We start from the raw sequence: 18102 nt of genomic DNA on the forward strand, positions 1-18102 counted from the left end.
AAGTGTAAAATTTTTCTCCATAATCTCATTTGGGTTAACCCTAGAAAGACTTGTGTTTCAAAACCATGACATGACTACGAATTATAGTTGTGATTCAATAAGAACAACATTGTTATGTAGGATTGGGTGCCAGTGGATAATGTTAGGATTAAATAATTTACCGTTGGTGGTGGTTAACGAGAATTTGACCGTTGAAAAGAGCGTGGAAAAAAGACATGGAACGGACTCAAGGGAGATAGATCAAGAAAAAGAAAGATTTTGTGGTGCCATGTGACAGCCGCTGGGTTTTGCTGTATTCGTATTATAGTCAAAAAAGCTGCTATGTCTCTACGCAGGCTTGTCAGTAGTGTCAGAATAGGGTGTTTTGGCGCGAAAAAAAAAGTGGCTAGGCTTGGTCTTTGGTCTGTCATATCTGACGGAGGGAGATACTCACATGCTCCAGGCCTAGTGTGGTGGGGATACAGTTCGAGTTCAGAAGAAAGATACCAAGCGGGACCAAATGACATTCCAACTCAAATGGACCACTAGCTTATTATCCATAACAGGATTTCCTATTCTAAAGAATATTGTAGAATAATTTTACTTTTGGCATATATCAAGAGTTTCATTACAAATTTACTGGAACGTGTTAAAATAAAAAGGCTTCAGAAGAGCTTGGATACAGTTTTACATCTTACACCCAAGGGTAACTTTATTTCATTTGTACAACTATTACCTTGTGGAAGACGGAAGTCATCGAGTTACAGGAGGCCCAACAGTTGAGCAATTGTAGCTTAATGCCTTAATGTGGATCATCTCTTGCCTCAGGAACAGTTTTAACCTGAAACAATGCATGCACTTATTATGAGAAGGATATAACTTTGAGTCTGAGCACAAAGTGTAATTAATCCTGTCGAATTTTATGTATTAAACTCTCCAGTATGATTATATCTTGTATTACTCACCAAATCGCGGAACTTCAGAATGTAGAACATCTCGAGATATCGCTTGGTCTCAAGCCTATCAAGCTTTGACACATACTTCCAGAAACCGTAAACACCGGCCAATGTCATTAGCCTTTCAGAATAAATGTTCCATGTGTACCTACAAAGTTACAGAGGTTTCGCTCAACTTCAAGTAACAAAAAGTTGAGAAGTATATTTCCATAACTTTCAGGAAGTTACAAACCTTTCAAAAATTCTTTTCAGGCCCCCATCTGCAATTTTCTTCCAGTAGCTAGGATCCTCCTTACTACGTTGAAAGAAATCAGCCATAATTGCAGCCATCTGTTCAGAGTGATAAGGGTCGATATGAAATCCAGATATACCGTGCTCAATGATCTCCGCAGGACCACCATGGATTGTGGCAAATGTCGGAAGGCCACAATTCAAGGCCTCCACAACTGTGAGTCCAAAAGCTTCATAAAGTGCAGGCTGCGATTACAAATTAAGCAAAGTAAATTAGAGTGCCCCAGTAGATTTATATGAAGGAAAACTGACAGGCCATATACCTGAACAAAAGCACCTCCAGTATCTGCAACGTAACGATATAGCTCACCATTACGTGCTCGGTTAGTTTGGGAAGATATCCATCGAAATTGACCATTCAAGTTGTACTCCTTAACGAGAGCATGCATCTTTTCAATCTCAGCAATCTCTTCTCTATCATTTGACTTCTTCACATCATTGTAACCAGCCACCAAGACAAGGTTTACTAGTTCCCTTAGTTTGGCATTCTTACCATAGGACTCAACCAAACCGGTCAAGTTTTTCACCTTGTCCATCCTTGCCATGGAAAATAAGATGGGCTTTGATGGATCCTTCAGAAGACCACTGGACCAATAAAGAAGAAAAGTTATAAGGTGACTGCCACAAATTACTTGCATTCCTACATTTGATACCCTATGAAGGAACTCACATGTGCTCATCATTCTGCTCAGGATCATAAAGCAACTTCTCAATGGAACCATGGAGGGATGTAAGTCTCTTTTCCTTTTCAAAGTAAGGGAAATAAATGCTCATATCAGCTCCAGGAGACACAATATTGAACTTTGGATCAAAAACATCAATGCCATGAACAACACGGTACAGCCCTGGAAGAGTGAAAGAGTTATGGCTCTCATACTGTCCAACAGTATTCTTCCTGAAAGAATGGACAAGCAACCACGGATATTAACATCACTACAACAAGAAAAAGGCAGATGAATTTAGAGAAGTAGATGCATCCCATTTTTCAAATGCACTATTGATGCTCAAGTAAGATGTGAGACTGTGAATAACCTTTTTATCTTATTAAAAAAAAAAAGATAAAAAAAAATAAAAGGAAATGTGCACAAACACACGCAAACAGAGTATAGTGTACTTTGCATGGCCAATATACCAAACTAAACAAGGCTGAACAGAACCAACAATGGGACATGCTAAGAGAGAGATAAGAACATAACATTATATCACATCCCACACAAAAAAATAATGACAAAAAGACTTACGTTCCAGCAATCTCTTGGTATGTGCTGGTGATTATAAAATCTGCACTGTTCATGGCTATAAGGTCAGCTGTGAATTGACATGAGAAGTGATATTTCTCATCGTATTTTTTCCAGTAGATATCTGAATCCGGATATTTTGTTTTCTCCAAAGCATGCGCGATGGTGCACTGCACATGTCAAAACTAAAATAGTCAGATAACATTCTTGTTGGACAATATGATGAACCTTGCAGCTGATAAGAAATATCAAACCTGTGTAACCCCCATTTTATAAGCCAACAAAGAGGCAACAAGATTTCCATCACTGTAATTTCCAATAATAAAATCTGGATATCCCTGTAACTCAGCAGTAATTTCACTTCCAACATCCTGGTAACATGCAAAACAATGAGAAAGCATGAAAGTATGAGAACATAGAAGACAATATCATTCTATATGATTCTAAATACACAATGACTAAACAAAGTCATGTGCTATCTTCATGATAAAGGATGGATTAATTCTATATGATTCTAAATACACAACACTTAAGCGAAATGGCTAGTGCCAGTGGCAGCAGAGAAATCACATGGATTAATTTGCTATGATAGTATTGCTCTGTACAAGTAAAATCATTGAATTAAGATGGATACTTCACAAAAAGAATACATTGGCAGTTTTACTAGCTAGTTTAAAGAGGATAGTGGAAATTAATCTTATTGAACATATAAGATGCACTTCCTACCCTCTGGAGATTAAAATCCACATCATTTAGTATCAAAATAAAAGAGCCATCCCACATATATTGTTTCCTGTTGGAGGTGAAGCATTAATTTGAAAGCATTATTTGTAATGGGTAGAAGAACCAGAGTGTGTACATCTTTACCTCAGCAAAGGTCTCCAAATAAGGCCATACATCAAACCTTGATATCCATTTACGAAGAATACCATTCTCTGATCTGAAAGGAACTCGCAAAATATGGCTGTGCTCTGTTCCAGTGACTCTTTCTAGCCGCTGGTTGCATGTAGTTCCCTTGGCATCAGGTATTAGCCTGGTTACCTAGGACCAGCAGCAAAAACATCCATTAACTTTACAGATATTAGCTAACATCTACAGTCTTGCATCAATGATAAAGACACTTACAATAAGAATTCTTGGAGCGAAGTTTAATCCTTGCCTCTTAATTCTTTGAAGCATTTCATTCTCGAGGGCACGCACTTGGTCCAGTATATAGACAACCTGCATAGAAATCGTATAAGTAGTTCTTATTCTAACAATTACATTGACGACTGACATCTTAATGCTCATATACAGAACATTATGGTAAACCTGAATTAGATGTATAAAGAGGAAGTGAAAAGGACAAGGATAAACCGATATACAATTAAGTATACACATTTTTGAATACTGCTAACTTATTTAAAAAGAAAAATGAGAACTAATACCTGCCCACCAGTGTCGGGTAAGCCTAAGACATTTGCTTGCCCAAAGTATCCATGTGGAGACAAAATGACAACATTAAAAACCATTGGTACTCTCCCTAGAAATGTCTCCAAGGTAGTAGGATCAGGAGCCTGTAGGATATCTAGGAGAAGATGCATCATCTCCAATACGTGTTCTGCAGTGTCTCCCCAACCTCGCTCAAAACCCAATCCTTGTAATCTACATAAAAGAAGAACCACATACGATATCAAGTTGGGTGTGGCAGTTGCAGAAAGAAAGAAATTAGTCATTAATACATAAACGTGTGTGAATGTGTGGTTGTTGTATCTCTGTATATAAGCTTACACATAATCAAACTCAGAATAGGGTGTCTCAGATGGAAGTTTAGAAAGATTATCCTCGGCCTTAACCAAAGCTGCCTGAAGCTTGGATATGCTCTGTATCCGATCATTCAACATCAGTGCCTGCAAATATCTTTTTTCATTAATACTAGATCAAAGAAGTAATCACACAAAAACACAGAATAATTTCATCAGTCTTTTATTACAGGCATTTTATGCCCAGGGTAAGTTAAAGACATGTACTAGGAATGCAAAACTCATAACAAGTAGAAGAAGGTTACAAACTGAAGAAAAATAAACAAATGATAGATATGATAACTTTACTTTCCAACAATCAGATTCGAAATAGATATTACGTAAACTTCACCAAAAGTAAACTACTTATCCGGTTATCCCTAGTAAAGAGACTGAAATAATAATTCTCTTTCAAAAAACCTTGCTCAACAACTTACATGCCCTTTATATGTGTGTGCTCTAAGGAAATCCAGTAATGGCTCCAAACAGTCTTTGTTACGGAACATAATTGAAGAAAGGTGGCGGTTGAGGAATTGAACGCCATTCCCAATGGATGATGACCGGGTGGGACGAGGAAAATTAGCGTTGAATGGCTCAAAATCGAGCTCAAGTACATATCTGCCATTAGACCTAATACATCAACAGGAAGAAATTTCTGTTAGACATGATGTAACTTATACAAAAAAAATAGATAATTCACTTAAGGCAAATTTACTTACCTCCCATCCACAAGTTCTTCTTTAAAGCCAAGATATTCAGAAACACTCAATTGTTCCACAGTCAGCTCATTTACATTAACACGAACAAATTCCCATACACCTGGCCTTGGACGAACTGCTAGAGCCACAAATGGAGGATATACAATGGCTTCCTGACACCAGAATACCACCAGAATCTCTGTTAATTCATGGAAAGCTAATTTGCATGATAAATCCATACAAGGATAGAACACCCGCAGTCCCCACCTAAATTATAAAATTTCCAAGGATAGAACAAGCAGTATCTGAAACTATATCTTCATGCAATTCATTTATTTTGTTCTCTAGAGTTTTGAGCAAATAGTAGAACAAGTTGGACCACTCGACAACGACAATATTACAGTTCCTCTTGGAATTATGTGAATCTCCAAAAGATCAATTGGAGGACGAATTAAATAGCCGTAACTAGAGCAAACACAAATATACTTTCTAATTTTAGCCTCAATCACTACCGAGGAGGAGTTTGTTCCAAATTTAGCTCAGCAAACCGATTCTCTGGTCAATTCCTGACTGATCACAAGGAAATAGATAAAACAGAACATAGAAATATAGCATCATAAATACAGAATGATTGAAAATGATCGAGTGTTTCTTCACTAACATCACGTAGACATATAATCAGTACAGCAATTGAAAATGATAACACTTCTACGGATTTGAACTAAGAAAAGTAACATGAACTAGAACAAACCTGTGCCGACTTGAGGACTTCACTAAAAGGACCTTCGCTGAGCTTCAGCCTCGCTTTGTCATCAGTGATCACTTTCTCGAGCTCATCGATCAGGTCATGTGGTTGCAGTATCCCTTTTCCTTGAGCCACATACCTTCAAAACCAAAAGAAAACAGTAACCTGACCGCACCGCAACTCAGTAACCTCTCAGATTTTTCGACTGAAACAAAATTGAGTAGAGCGAGCTAACCTGGAGAGAAGCGCAACGATTTCGTTGCGGTGAGCGTAGAGAGTGTCCTCCACGCGATCTCTCATGCTCGGTATTCGAGTCAGCTTAGCGCGATTCGCCATGATTGAATTGCAACTTGCAAGCTCGCTCTTCTTCTTCTTCTTCTTCTTCTCTACTGTGCTTTTTCGTCTACGTCTTTTCTAGTGTGCTTTCTACTGGGCTCACGAAGTTTGTGTGTGAAATTGTAAATTGTCTAAAGTGCGACGTGGTAGCATAAGAGAAGGCATGGGTTTATATATAGTGGAGGAGGGGAGAGACGTGTCTGGCTTTTGCCTTATCTTTCAGAGACGCTTGTGACTACGAGGGGATATTTTTCACACCTGGCAGTGGTACCGCCTAATTTAGAACAGATTACAAATTTCAAAGGTTTTTTTTTTTTTTTTAATAACTCAGTGGTTAGAGTATCCATTATCTAAGATTGAAGTTATGAGTTCGAGTCACCGTGAAAATAGAAGTGAAATCATTTGATCTTCTTTTTAATAAAAAAAAAATGTAGTGATATTAGCTCCTCGACAATAGTCGTCTCTTAAGTCTGCTCGTTTTCTATAGGTAATAAAATAAAAAGTATCACACTTTGAAAGTTTTGTTGTAACTTTCCTAATTAATTGATATATAAGAAACATAAGAATCACTATAAAAAGAAAAGCTGATTAGAATTCAAACATCTAGATCAAAACTAATTTAAATACTCTACCTCAATTTGGTTCTTGGAATGATTTTTTTGGAACAGAAAAGCAAAACAATACAACTAATGACAATGTCGGACTAAATGCAAGGTTTACAAGGCAATAATTTCAGGAAAAAAGATCTAGTCCATTATATCAATAAAGAGTAGAATAAAAACAAAATTCATTGAGTCGAGAGTTTTTAAGGGCACCGGTCTTCGCGGAGCAATATTCCGAAACCTAGGTTTCGTGAAGCAAGTGGCGGCGAACCCCACGGATCTCCGTCTACTGCAGGATGCCGCGGCGTTGTTCCTTCCAGTCAGAGAAGCAAGAGAGTACTTGGCAACGTTAGTGTTCCGTCTGCAATCAGATCCAAATCACTTTTTGTGCAGCGCAGCGGCTCTTAGGGTGTTCCAAGGCCCTCTCTGCACCAGCGGTGGTAGCAACGACGTCAAAGTTGGAGGCGACTAGCTCTGCTTGATCGGCGACGTAGCTGGTTCGGTCGAAGTCAACCCAAGTCGGCCTGGTGTTGCTAGTGCAGCTGCTAGCATAGGTTTGGTGGGCAGCAGGATGGTCGCCATGGTCTCCTGCCTAGGGAGGCCGCCGGATTGATTAGGAGATGGCATGCGGCTTCTTGGAAGAGCCAGACTGGATGTTGGGGACGTAGGGTTTGGGCAGTGGGCCTTTAGGCCTCTACCTTCATGGGGTGTAGTGTTGCAGTCTAGTGAATTGAGCCTAGGTTTGCCCAATTCCCCTACTCTCTCACCCTTGGGTTGAGTTTAGGTTTTTTGGTGGTAGTCTGTTCTGCTCTTTGTCCTGCACTTGTTCCTAGAATGTTGCTGTGGGTGTGTTGAATGTTGCGAAGTACACCGAGAAGGTCTTAGGTGTCAAGATGTTCAAGACATTGGTTCCATTTTAGGGCAGTGTAGGGTTAGGGAGTTTTTTCAAATTCTGCATTTTCTTTTTCTGCAGTTCCTTTAGGATTTTAGTATTTTTGAAGTTTTCGTTTTGGTTTATAGTCGTGTTATCTGAGCACAGATTTGTAATATGAGGGGTCCTCGGACCTCTCAAGCTTGACCAAGTGAGGTCGTATGATTTTATGTCAATAGATCAGTCTTCCGTTGCCCTAAAAAAATAAAGAGTAGAATAAATAAAATTATTAGCTGGTGCACAAGGAAGTATTGGATATTCAACTCTTCGTTTTACTACCAATTGTAATACCAACTTACCAAGACGCATGGATTGCTGCAGCGGAAGAAATGGAGATCAAGTCCGTGATGAGCGGAAGACAGCGAGCGAACCCTAGTGCTCGAGCAAGCGATGGCGGCAGTATTGGGCGGCGGCGGCCTCCTCTCTTCTCGGGTAGAGTAGGCCAATCTGGCCCCTGGTGCGTTCGTCGTCGATGGTTGCAATGGTTTGGATCCCGGGGTTGTTTTCCGGGGGATGTTGGCAACGGGTTCTGGAGGATATTTGCCCTCCTTGGTTCCGGCCGATTGGACAGAGAGCGGGACGTTGCGGCTCTGTCAGAACCAGTCCCTTCCGTCAGCGACAAGGGGGGTTGGAGTTCGGAGGTGAAACTGGTTTTGCCATCGATGGGCTTCGCTCGTGCTCCGGTAAGGCGTGGTCGAGGATTGCTGCAGCAGACTAGGCTGTTGCTCGACATGATGCTGTGGACAGATCTGCTGCCGGAGGACATGACGGTGGCGGAGGCACAAGTGCAACAGGCTTCTCCTTGGTTGGCCTGGGCTTGGGCCTGGGCTCACGCTTGGGCTGATGAGGCAAGAAAGTCTTCCTGCTGAGCAAGATCTGATTTGGGTTTGGGCCTTTGGGCTTGGGCTCAGGTCAAGGCAATCTGGGCCCTAAATATTTTAGGTATTGAGCCTGTGTGAGGTTGGATAAACTTCTATGACGTTTCTAGTGTTTTGCTTGTACCATAATTGCGTGATTGGCAAGTGAGGGCTAGTTGAATGATTTCTTTCCATAGGAGGCGAGGTTTTTTCATTCTTGTATAGGCTCGCTTAATTGTGAGCGTCCCAAAGATCTTTAATGGTGTGCTTTAGCTTAGATAAGTTATACTGGATTTTCTTGCCGGGTTTTTTATGTAAGTTTTGGTAGACTACAGCCTATTTGCTGTTGATCTAATGATATCAACTTCTATTCAAAAAAAAAAAAAAAACTTACCAAGACGCATGTTCACATTTGTCTCTGGTTTTAATTTTCAAAATCGGTCAGTTTTTTTTCTTATATAGAAATAACAAGTGTTATCATTTCTCTGAATATGTTATATTTTATAAATTAAATTAGGTGTGTTTTTCTGTGTAATATTATAAATTTTTAATAATGATACTGATAATATTCGTCATAAAAATGATATTATTCTACATCAGTACATTTTGCTCACTTTCCTAGTTGCTTTTTCCTTGGAGAGAGAGACTTCCGTACGGCACCCGCACCACGTGGCAGTGCGGCGGCCCAATCAGTGTCCAAGAAGGTGGATATTTTAGGTATTTCACATTAAAAATCAGGGGCAGTTTTAGAAAAGATGGAAAAATTTCTTTCTTCTGATTAGAAGGCCACACCGGCAGCCCCTACGCAAGAATTTCTCTTCCTTAGATCCCATGGTTCTTTTTTCCTTTTTTTTTTCATTGGAGCCCATGGTTCTTCCAATCGGGGTGTTTATCCAATTCTAAGTGCCACGGTAGTTGCAGCCTTCAATCATTGTAAAGTGTAAACCAGCAAACGCCAACTGGTTTCTGGTTTTCGCATATGTCGATAACAAATTTGATTAGAGAATCTATCGAATTTATATGGCTTCAAATCTTCTGTCCCCAAATCCCTGTCACCTTCCCTGTCTCTCAATAAAGTTGTGACACCTGGCATTTCATTTAACTGAAACTTAACGCCGTTAACTTGTAGACAGGAAAAATATTAATTTTTCATTTTTTTTTTTTCAATATTGAACTCTTCTTCATCTCAAGAACACGACAAATCGGGTCACTCTTTTCCCAAACCATCCCCGATTCCCCTCCCAAACTTACCATCATCTTTCTGTACCGGTTTTCTTTCAATCTATATATACAGATCGATTCTTCCTTTTACCTCTGGCAATTTACCCACCGTCCCGCTATGGATTTTAATCCCTGCATATTGAGATTTATCTCCAGATCGAAACATGAAAAATTTCGACCAAAAGTAATTATGAAGAATTTCAAACTTGAACTATCTGAACGGATCTAAAACTTCGAAGAAAGATGAAGAATCTTGTGCGCTCAGGTTATTTGATGCTCGAAGCTAGATTTTTGTCCAGATCCATCCATGAATGGATTGGATTATATGAAAGATTAATTGATACTTGGATTTGATTATGTTTTCATACTCTTCAATGGGCCTATCTCTACCAAAATGAAAAGATGGTTGCTGGAGATGGTGGACAATCATCCTCAGAGATTTCATAGACAAGAGTTACTGAAAAATAGAGAAAGAGAGCACTGGATTTTTGAGAGTTGCAGGCTGCGAAAGTGCGAAAGTGCGAAAGAAGAAGAAGGAACTATTTCAATTTACTGTTATAGAATTTTATTTTATTTTTATAAATAAGAATTAACAGAGTTTAAGTTCTGTTAGGTAGTGGAACAGGTGTCACAATTTTAATGGGAGACAGGGGAGGAGACATGAATTTGGAGACCAGAGGATTTGAAGCCAATTTATATGAATCAAAGTTTGCCCTATTGGTCCCTCAAAAAAGTCACAAGCTAATTATTCTGTCACTACGACTAGTAGAAAATTGACTACTTGGATAAGACCTTATCTAAACTAACCAAACCTTTAAATATTGCTTATCCAAATCTAGTGGGTGAGAAGTCTCTTGTCACTGAACCACTCCAAAATTGAAACCCAAGTCACTGAACCGGATCTTTTTCAGAAATTCCTTATTCTGTTACTTTTTTTTTTTTGGTCTGATATTCTGTTACTTCTTAATATTGGTCCTTTTGAATGTAAGTAGGTCTTCTCTGGACTGGTCATGAGACTAGACGAGCTACAACACTATTCTTTCGTTAGTTTGGCATATCATTATATCAAAGTCGAAATCATTTTATTAACGGGTGCGGCTATTGCCACCAGGGACGGAGGCAGTTCAGGACGAGTGGGGGCAATCCATTGAGATTATGACATATGGCTCACAAGGATACAATTTGCCCCCATCAAGTGCCTAGATATAAACAACATATATGATAATATATATGTGTTCGGTGTTCCCACAATTGCATAATTCAAAGCCCAGTTCCCACAATGACATAATTCAAAGCCCACAAATATGATAGTCCAAACCGTCTAAATATATCAGTAGGCCCACAACACACAACTCCCACAAACCAACGGAAAAAACAAGAAAAATGGGAGCATGAAGCTTCTTATGCAACCCCATTCAACATATATATTCAAACTCAACTACCAAAGCCAACACTCTGCACTCAAAGTCAATAAACTGATATTGCTGGCTTCCTAGTTGTTGCGATGACTTCATTTCTCAAATCTCATATATCAATATCTCTTTGTTGATCAAACTCAACTACCAAAGCCAGCACTCAGGTTGATTAATTTGTTTGTTTCTTTTTTACTGTTTTTCTTCTCCTCTGTGGCTCTGTTCTTATATATTTCCTATAGACTTATTGAGAACAATGTGAATTGATGACTTGATGTTCTATCATCAGTATCATGTATTCATGTTCTACAGGGGATGTATTTTGGTTCATCAATGGTATTTTAATTGGTGTTTGGTTAAATTTTTTGGCCCCCATACATATATATTCCTCCCTCCGCCACTGATTGTCACCCTACCATTTTCTTTGTTCACCCTACAAATACGTGAATTATTGAAAGACTATATTATCCAAATGTAAAATTACAAATAAATACATTAATTTTCTAAATCCAAATTAATCTGTAAGGAAAACTAAATACATAATTAATTAATTAAATACAAAACTACTTAATTTCTCATCGAATAACATCAGTCTTCATCTTCTCCACCTAAATTTGAATTTATTACTATTTTTCTGTCTTTTGGTGCATCTTCATCGTTAATTCATTATTCAATTCACAAAACCATTAGTGTTAACTTCATCAAAATCTTTGAATATCCTTTATGAACACCAAAAGTAGGGGTGTGCAAAACATGGTACAAACCGGCCAAACCGGTCAAAACCGACTGATAAATATGGTTTGGTTAAGGTTTTTTAACTTTAAAAATTGAAAATTGGTTCAATACCGAACCAAACCATTTATGAACTGGGTTGGTTTGGTTTCTCTTATACTTAAACCGCGGAATCCGAACCGACCGGTATGTTTGAAACATAAGAGAAATTTTTTTTTTATATATATATACACATAATAAATATATATTCATTTGTCCGGTTTGTTCTAAGTAAGTTCTAAATCTCCAGTTATAACTTTATTCTCAAATGATATACTATCATATTGAATTCAAGGCTCAAAGGCCTAAAACCTTAGTATATAATCGCTACAATTCTTTTGATCCTTTCATATCACATCTCTGATCTCTCAATCTCTCATTCTTTGACCTTTAATATTATCATATTAAGCTAGTATTGATGGCTAAGTCGTTAAATAAGTGAATCACTTTGAATCTAATTTAGGTTTTAGTTTTGGACTATATGTTTTGGATTTAAATTATTGAATTTTAAATTTAGATAATTTAACATAATTTCAATTCTTGAGATTGAATTTTTACTATGATTTTTTTCATAAATAGCATGTTAATATTATATAGGTGAAAACCGCCTAACCGACCAAACCAAACCATCTTTAATTGGATTGGATTGGGTCGGATTGAGCTTATTTTTTTTAATGACCGGTTTTCCAAAATGCCTAAACCGCTCACTTTGGCATAGAGATGGTTTGGAGTCAAAACCGATCCAACCCAATCCGTGTGCAGCCCTAACCAAAAGTAAAAATTTAAAACACGCACGAAGAAAAAAAGCAATCTCTTCTTTCATTGCTCATAGTTGTTAACTTACTAATTTTTTGATATAGATTAAAGTAATTTCAGTTTACCCCCCTGAGGTTTAGGGGTGTTATCATTTCACCCTCCAAACTCTCAATTTCACTTTTTTACCCCCTGAACTTTCCAATTTTTGTCTTCCATGCCCAATGTCTCCTATTCCGTCCAAATTGGACGTTAAGTCCGATAATGGGGCCCACTTTGAGGGCTAAAATGGTCAATTCAAGATAAAAAAATAAAAAATTTCCTTTTTTTTTTTCCTGTTTTTTTTTTTTTTTTTTTAATTTTGTCTTCAACCTATACACCACAAGTTATAATAGGTTTATAAAAACAAAAAAAAATACTCTAGGTGGTTGAAAGCCACTCGCTGGTCTACGATATTTGTGATATATCTCCGATAAAGTGAAGAATTTTAGGATATATCCCTAATAAAGTGAAGAAATATATGTAAAAAATAATTTTACACTTTATCTGTAAATAAATATAAAGTAAACTTTAATATATTTTATTAGGAAACTTTAATATATTTTATTTTTTTAATTGATATAAAGTAAATGAGAGATTTTCGTTAAAAAAAAAATTTATTTTTTAATTGAATATGTCACATAAGGATATTTCTGGAAAGAGAAATGGGTTAGATAATAAAATTTAATAATTAAAATTAAAATGCAGGGTATAATGAGTAAGTAAGGTGAACAAAGAAAATAAAAGGGTGGCAAAAAGGCTTATTAAATTAATGAGTAGATCGACTATGGCAGGCTAACTATTTATACAATTGATTTGACAAAAAAAGAAAAAGAAAAAAAACTATTTATACACTTGAGTCGATTTTAGAAGATCGAGAGTAAGCAATTGACTTGCATCGGTAAATTTTGGACAAGGCATGAAAGAATATCGGGAGCTTCTATTCATACCTCCAATATGCTATCTACACCTCCCTAATTTTTCCATAATACCCATCATCCAATAATATCAATAAAAACTTTTTTTTTAGAGTGTTCTATTCATATACCTCCAAAATCGGTAGTTAGACCTCCATCAATTTTTAAACATTTCACAATATTATTTTTCTCTTGATATAACTAAGCTGGAAAAAAAAAATCAATTGATAACTCTCTCCCTCTCCCTCCTCCCTTGCTTATTGTTGTATTTTGTAGGCATATGCATCTTTAGAGACCAAGAGCAGTTCATTTCTTCAACTTCCTAAGATTCCCTCGTTTCATATATTTGCTCGAACAGTACGCTCCAATGGATGAGTATGATTTTAAGAGAAAGTGGTATGTTGCTGTTTTGGTTAGAGAATATTGCATATCCGAAATTAACTCGAAGAACTGCAAAGTAAGGAACTGGTCTGTTGATTTCTCCGCTGCTTGGTAAGGATGAAGACCATAACAATAACAAAAGGGGAAAAATGGCATGAGGATGACCATTTGTTGATTTCATACCTCTAAAAGGGAAAAAACTTTTTTTAATTATTTTTCTCTCTCTTTTGTGTCTTTATTAGTAATTTGACATGAGTTGACAAAGTCAACTATCACTTGAAAAAATAAAGAGGTCCAAATGCCAATTTTGGAGGTATGAATAGAAGCTCCCAAGAATATCACATTAATCTATGCATTTTACATCATTTTGGGGACAAAACATTCATAATGATATAGTCATTAGCTGAGACTATATAAAGAAGGTGTTGCGATTTTACTCTCACTCTATCCATCGTATTGATATTATGTTAATGTCTAAGATTCAGCGGTAGCTAAACCTTGATTAACGCTGGTCCAATGGGCGGACCGCTACTTGTAATATTCTCAGAGCTTCCGCTACCTGTCAAGTAAAATACAGAGGGCGTCAGAGGGAGACCGCGTTGGGCGGTCTTCTCTTCTCCGATGCCTAAGTTAGTCAATGTATTTATGTTGACAAAGTAACAGTAGGTAAGTAGTAAATGCGTAATTAATGAGGAGAGAGGAGAGAACCTTTTATAGATTGGGAAGAGGCTGACCTCTTCTTTGTTTTCGATGTAGGACTGACATGCTTCAGTTCCCAGATTCTGGAGCTTCTGATGCTATCTTGGCGCAGCGCGTGGCGGCGCGTCAGCGGCGATCTGGGGGTGAGCCGGGGCTCAGGCGGTAGCCTGCTTGGCTGTGTTTCCGTAGGTCACACCGTTGGTGGTAGTTGGTACCGCTGGCGGTAGCATGAGCGTGGCTCATTATAGCTAATTATGCTTGCAAATGCTTATGTAAGTACAAGTCCCCAGTCAAGGAGGGCAATCTTGGTTGGGGAGTTACCTAGCGGTTCGAAGCGTTTCCTCCACTAAACTTGCAAAAGCATAATTAGCGTCAGTGCGTTGTCAACCATGGATTTACTGAGCAAACGCTTTATACCCTTTCGGGTGGGCCCCTGCTAGGCCCCCGAGGGAGTCCCCCACTCCCCGGCTAAGATAGACCTCAGTTTGGCCGGTGTATTGTTTGTTGAGGGGAGCTGCGCTGAGCAGAGGGTGTTGGGTAGTGAGCCCAATCTTTGATACCCAAGTGGCGGGGGTCAACGTGCCTTATCAGGGCCGTCGAAGACTGTCGACGTGTCCCCTTACTTGTCCTGGAGGACCATGGTTTGACTGCAACGCCGCTTGACGGTCGTTGTCAGAGCGAGGCGTTGCCTCGGGAATTGCCGTTGGCGGAAGTCCCTCCGCTGATAGTAAGTCGCAAGCAGTGTCGCGGGGACTCGCTTGGTGGTAGCCCAGTGAATGGCGTTGCGCTCAGCGGAGAGTGTGTCGCTCGCAAGATGAGAAAGGAGAAGTTCCGCTAGCGGAGTTGCGCTTAGCGGAGACTGTCTCGCCTGCCAGATGAGAAGGGAGAAGTTCCGCTAGCGGAGTTACGGTTAGCGGAGCCTGTCTCGCCTGCAAGATGAGAAGGGAGAAGTTCTACTAGCGGAGTTGCGCTTAGCGGAGCCTGTCTCGCCTGCAAGATGAGAAAGGAGAACTTCCGCTAGCGGAGTTGCGCTTAGCGGAGACTGTCTCGCTCTTGACGGTTAGTATTCCTGCATTGTGGATAGTAACTTCGTACAGACGCTTCGTCTGAAGGCGCCCGACACGTGGCTAACATGTATTGGGTTAGCGTGTGGAACAACATCCCCACAGCACGCCCGTCTCCTCGCCATTAATGCGAGTAATTATTGATTTTGTAACCGAGGCGACGCCTCGGTTAATTCGGGGAGTTAGTGCGTTCGAGGGGTACGTGTACGGCTGTGGTGCGATGTCATTTTTTCAGCGGACGGCCTAGATTGGTCTGATGTTGACATAAAAGAGAGGGAAACCTGGAGGTTTAACACTTTGTACTTTTACCTATTATCGTCATCCTCAAGCCTTGCTCTGAGATCCGAGAAGATTCTGCAATCTCCGTGAAGCTGTCGATCTTTGGAGGACGGAGACTTCGTGAAGCGAAGACGAGAATCCTCGAGCATACCAGAGTTTCTATCCTTGAGGTTGGTAGCCCAAATCTCTTCCCTGTTGTATTTGGTTTTTGTTTGCTTCTGTCGATTTCTGGTTTTTTGGTTTCGAAGTGGTTTCTGGCACTCTCCGGTGTCTCTAAGGGTGTAAAGTTGTGTTTAGGGGTGGGTTTTAGGTGTTTGATAGGAGGTTGAGGATTCTTGCCTTGCTAGCTGGTCGAATCTGGGCTGGAGTGTGTGTTTTGCTCTTGTTTTGGCACTTTCTGGGTTTTCTGGGTATGGGTGTTCTTGATGTTCTTGGGTGAAAACAGAGATAAGGGTGAGTTTAGATCCTGTTGGAACTGACTGGTTTGGGTTTTAGGGTTTGTGATGGCTAGCGTCGTAGAGATCTCGAGCAGTGAGGATTCCGGTCTGACGTGTCGCTCAACGTGGCGGATAGGATGTTTATTGACTCGTTGCGTCCGTCTGCCCCTCTGCAGGAACCTCACTGTCCGAACCGCTAGACATCGTGCCGCTGCAGACAATACCCTGGGAGGTTGCCATGGGTCGTGCCGGTCGTCCTGAGAGTTCTAGGGCAAGAGAGGAAGTTGCCGCTCGTAAAAGGCGGGAGAAGAGGCTAGCGAGCAATAGCGCCGCTAGCGGTTCCGCTGGTGTGGTGAGAGAGGCTGGCGGGGAAGAGGTTGAGTCAGCTTGGGTTCTCCCCGACGGCCGATGCAGGCGGCTGCCGTCAACCGCGTGAAGCGGGTCTTTCGCCACCCCGGCGCGGTGAAATTGCGGCCGCCGATTGCCGATGATAGGGCCTCCATTCTGCCAGCGGGGCATGCCACCGTTCACGAGGCCATCTTCCGCCAGTGTGTCACCTTCCCATTACTCCCCAATCTTTAGATCTTGGTATGCGAGTTTGATCTCGCCTTTGGGCAGATCTGCCCTAACATGTGGCGGTTGCTGCTAGCGCTGAACTCGTTGTGGCGCCTATCGGGGTATGAAGGGCCGACCGTGGCGGAGGTACTTCACTTCTACGAGCTTACCTATGTGCGGCGGCAAGGGTGTAGCGGGCAGGTGAACCTCACCCGCCGCCAGGGGGCATCCAAGTTGATAGAGAATCTGAAAGATTCGATGTCTCCCTGGCGGGCGACCTATTGCGTGGCGACCTCGGGGTGGGAGTATGACGCCGGTGCCAATGAAGGGACGCCGACATATAGGATTAAGTCAGAGTTCCAGCCAATCCGAGGTTGTTGATAGTCATCGCTGACTGAAGTTTGGGGGATACTGCCAGTACGATGTGCCTATACTGTACTTATATATTTTATTTCTCTAATCCTTGCCTCATTTCTTGTGTAGCGGGTCTTTGTTATAATTTGACGCGTGAAGAGCAGTGCTGCTTGGCGAGGATAAGAGGTTGTTGGCAAAATCGTAACCTGCTCGACCTCCGCCTGCTCACTGGGTGGGAATTGTTGGTTGATCTGAAACTGACACGCGCCATTGGTAAGCAGTTCCCGCCGACCTGTCCTTTATCCTTTTTTTTTTTTTTTTTTGATTTGTGCGATGGTTGCAGATTCACTGCCGGGAAACAAAGCCAATCGCGAGGCGTTTGAGAAGGTCATGGATCGTGCAGAGATCAATAACTTCCTGGAGAGCATGTACGCCGCTGGGCTGGAGGCCCAACAAACTACTGTTGATCTCGAGACACTGGCGGTGAGCCAATCCGAGATTCCAGTGGTGCTAGACCAAGGCCGAGTGCGACGCTGCGGATGCTCGCAGCAAGCTGAATGTCGCCATTGAGCGGGACCTGGAGCGGAACGATCGTGTGGCTCAGCTGGAGCAAGATATAGCTCTGCTGAAGGATCCTGGCGGCGAAGGTCAAGAAGATTGAGATCCTTTAGCGGGATTATGCCGCTAAATCCGCGGAAGTGAAGTGGTTGGAAGGTGAGGTTGCCCAGCGGGAAACGGAGAGGAGCCGAATGGAGGCCGCCGCCGTGGAGGCGTTCAAGCAGTCGACGGAGTATAAGAAGGCAATG

At 40.7% G+C, this 18102-nt stretch overlaps 1 protein-coding gene across 1 annotated transcript; it reads right to left on the minus strand.

The window, feature by feature from the left end:
- Positions 1-566: 566 nt before the first annotated feature.
- On the minus strand, positions 567-6180 carry LOC133738234 (sucrose synthase 2). The gene is made up of 15 exons (XM_062165700.1): positions 5924-6180; positions 5695-5827; positions 4965-5116; positions 4683-4875; positions 4235-4353; positions 3892-4108; positions 3590-3685; positions 3332-3505; positions 2719-2835; positions 2468-2634; positions 1897-2121; positions 1490-1811; positions 1168-1412; positions 945-1083; positions 567-820 (listed from the first exon to the last, which is right to left on the minus strand). Exons 1-15 carry the CDS (start codon positions 6022-6024, stop codon positions 782-784), a joined length of 2439 nt encoding a protein of 812 aa, XP_062021684.1. The 5' UTR covers positions 6025-6180; the 3' UTR covers positions 567-781.
- Positions 6181-18102: the final 11922 nt, after the last annotated feature.

This window comes from Rosa rugosa, chromosome 3 (genome assembly GCF_958449725.1).
Source record: "Rosa rugosa chromosome 3, drRosRugo1.1, whole genome shotgun sequence".
In the NCBI taxonomy this organism is placed as follows: Eukaryota; Viridiplantae; Streptophyta; class Magnoliopsida; order Rosales; family Rosaceae; genus Rosa; species Rosa rugosa.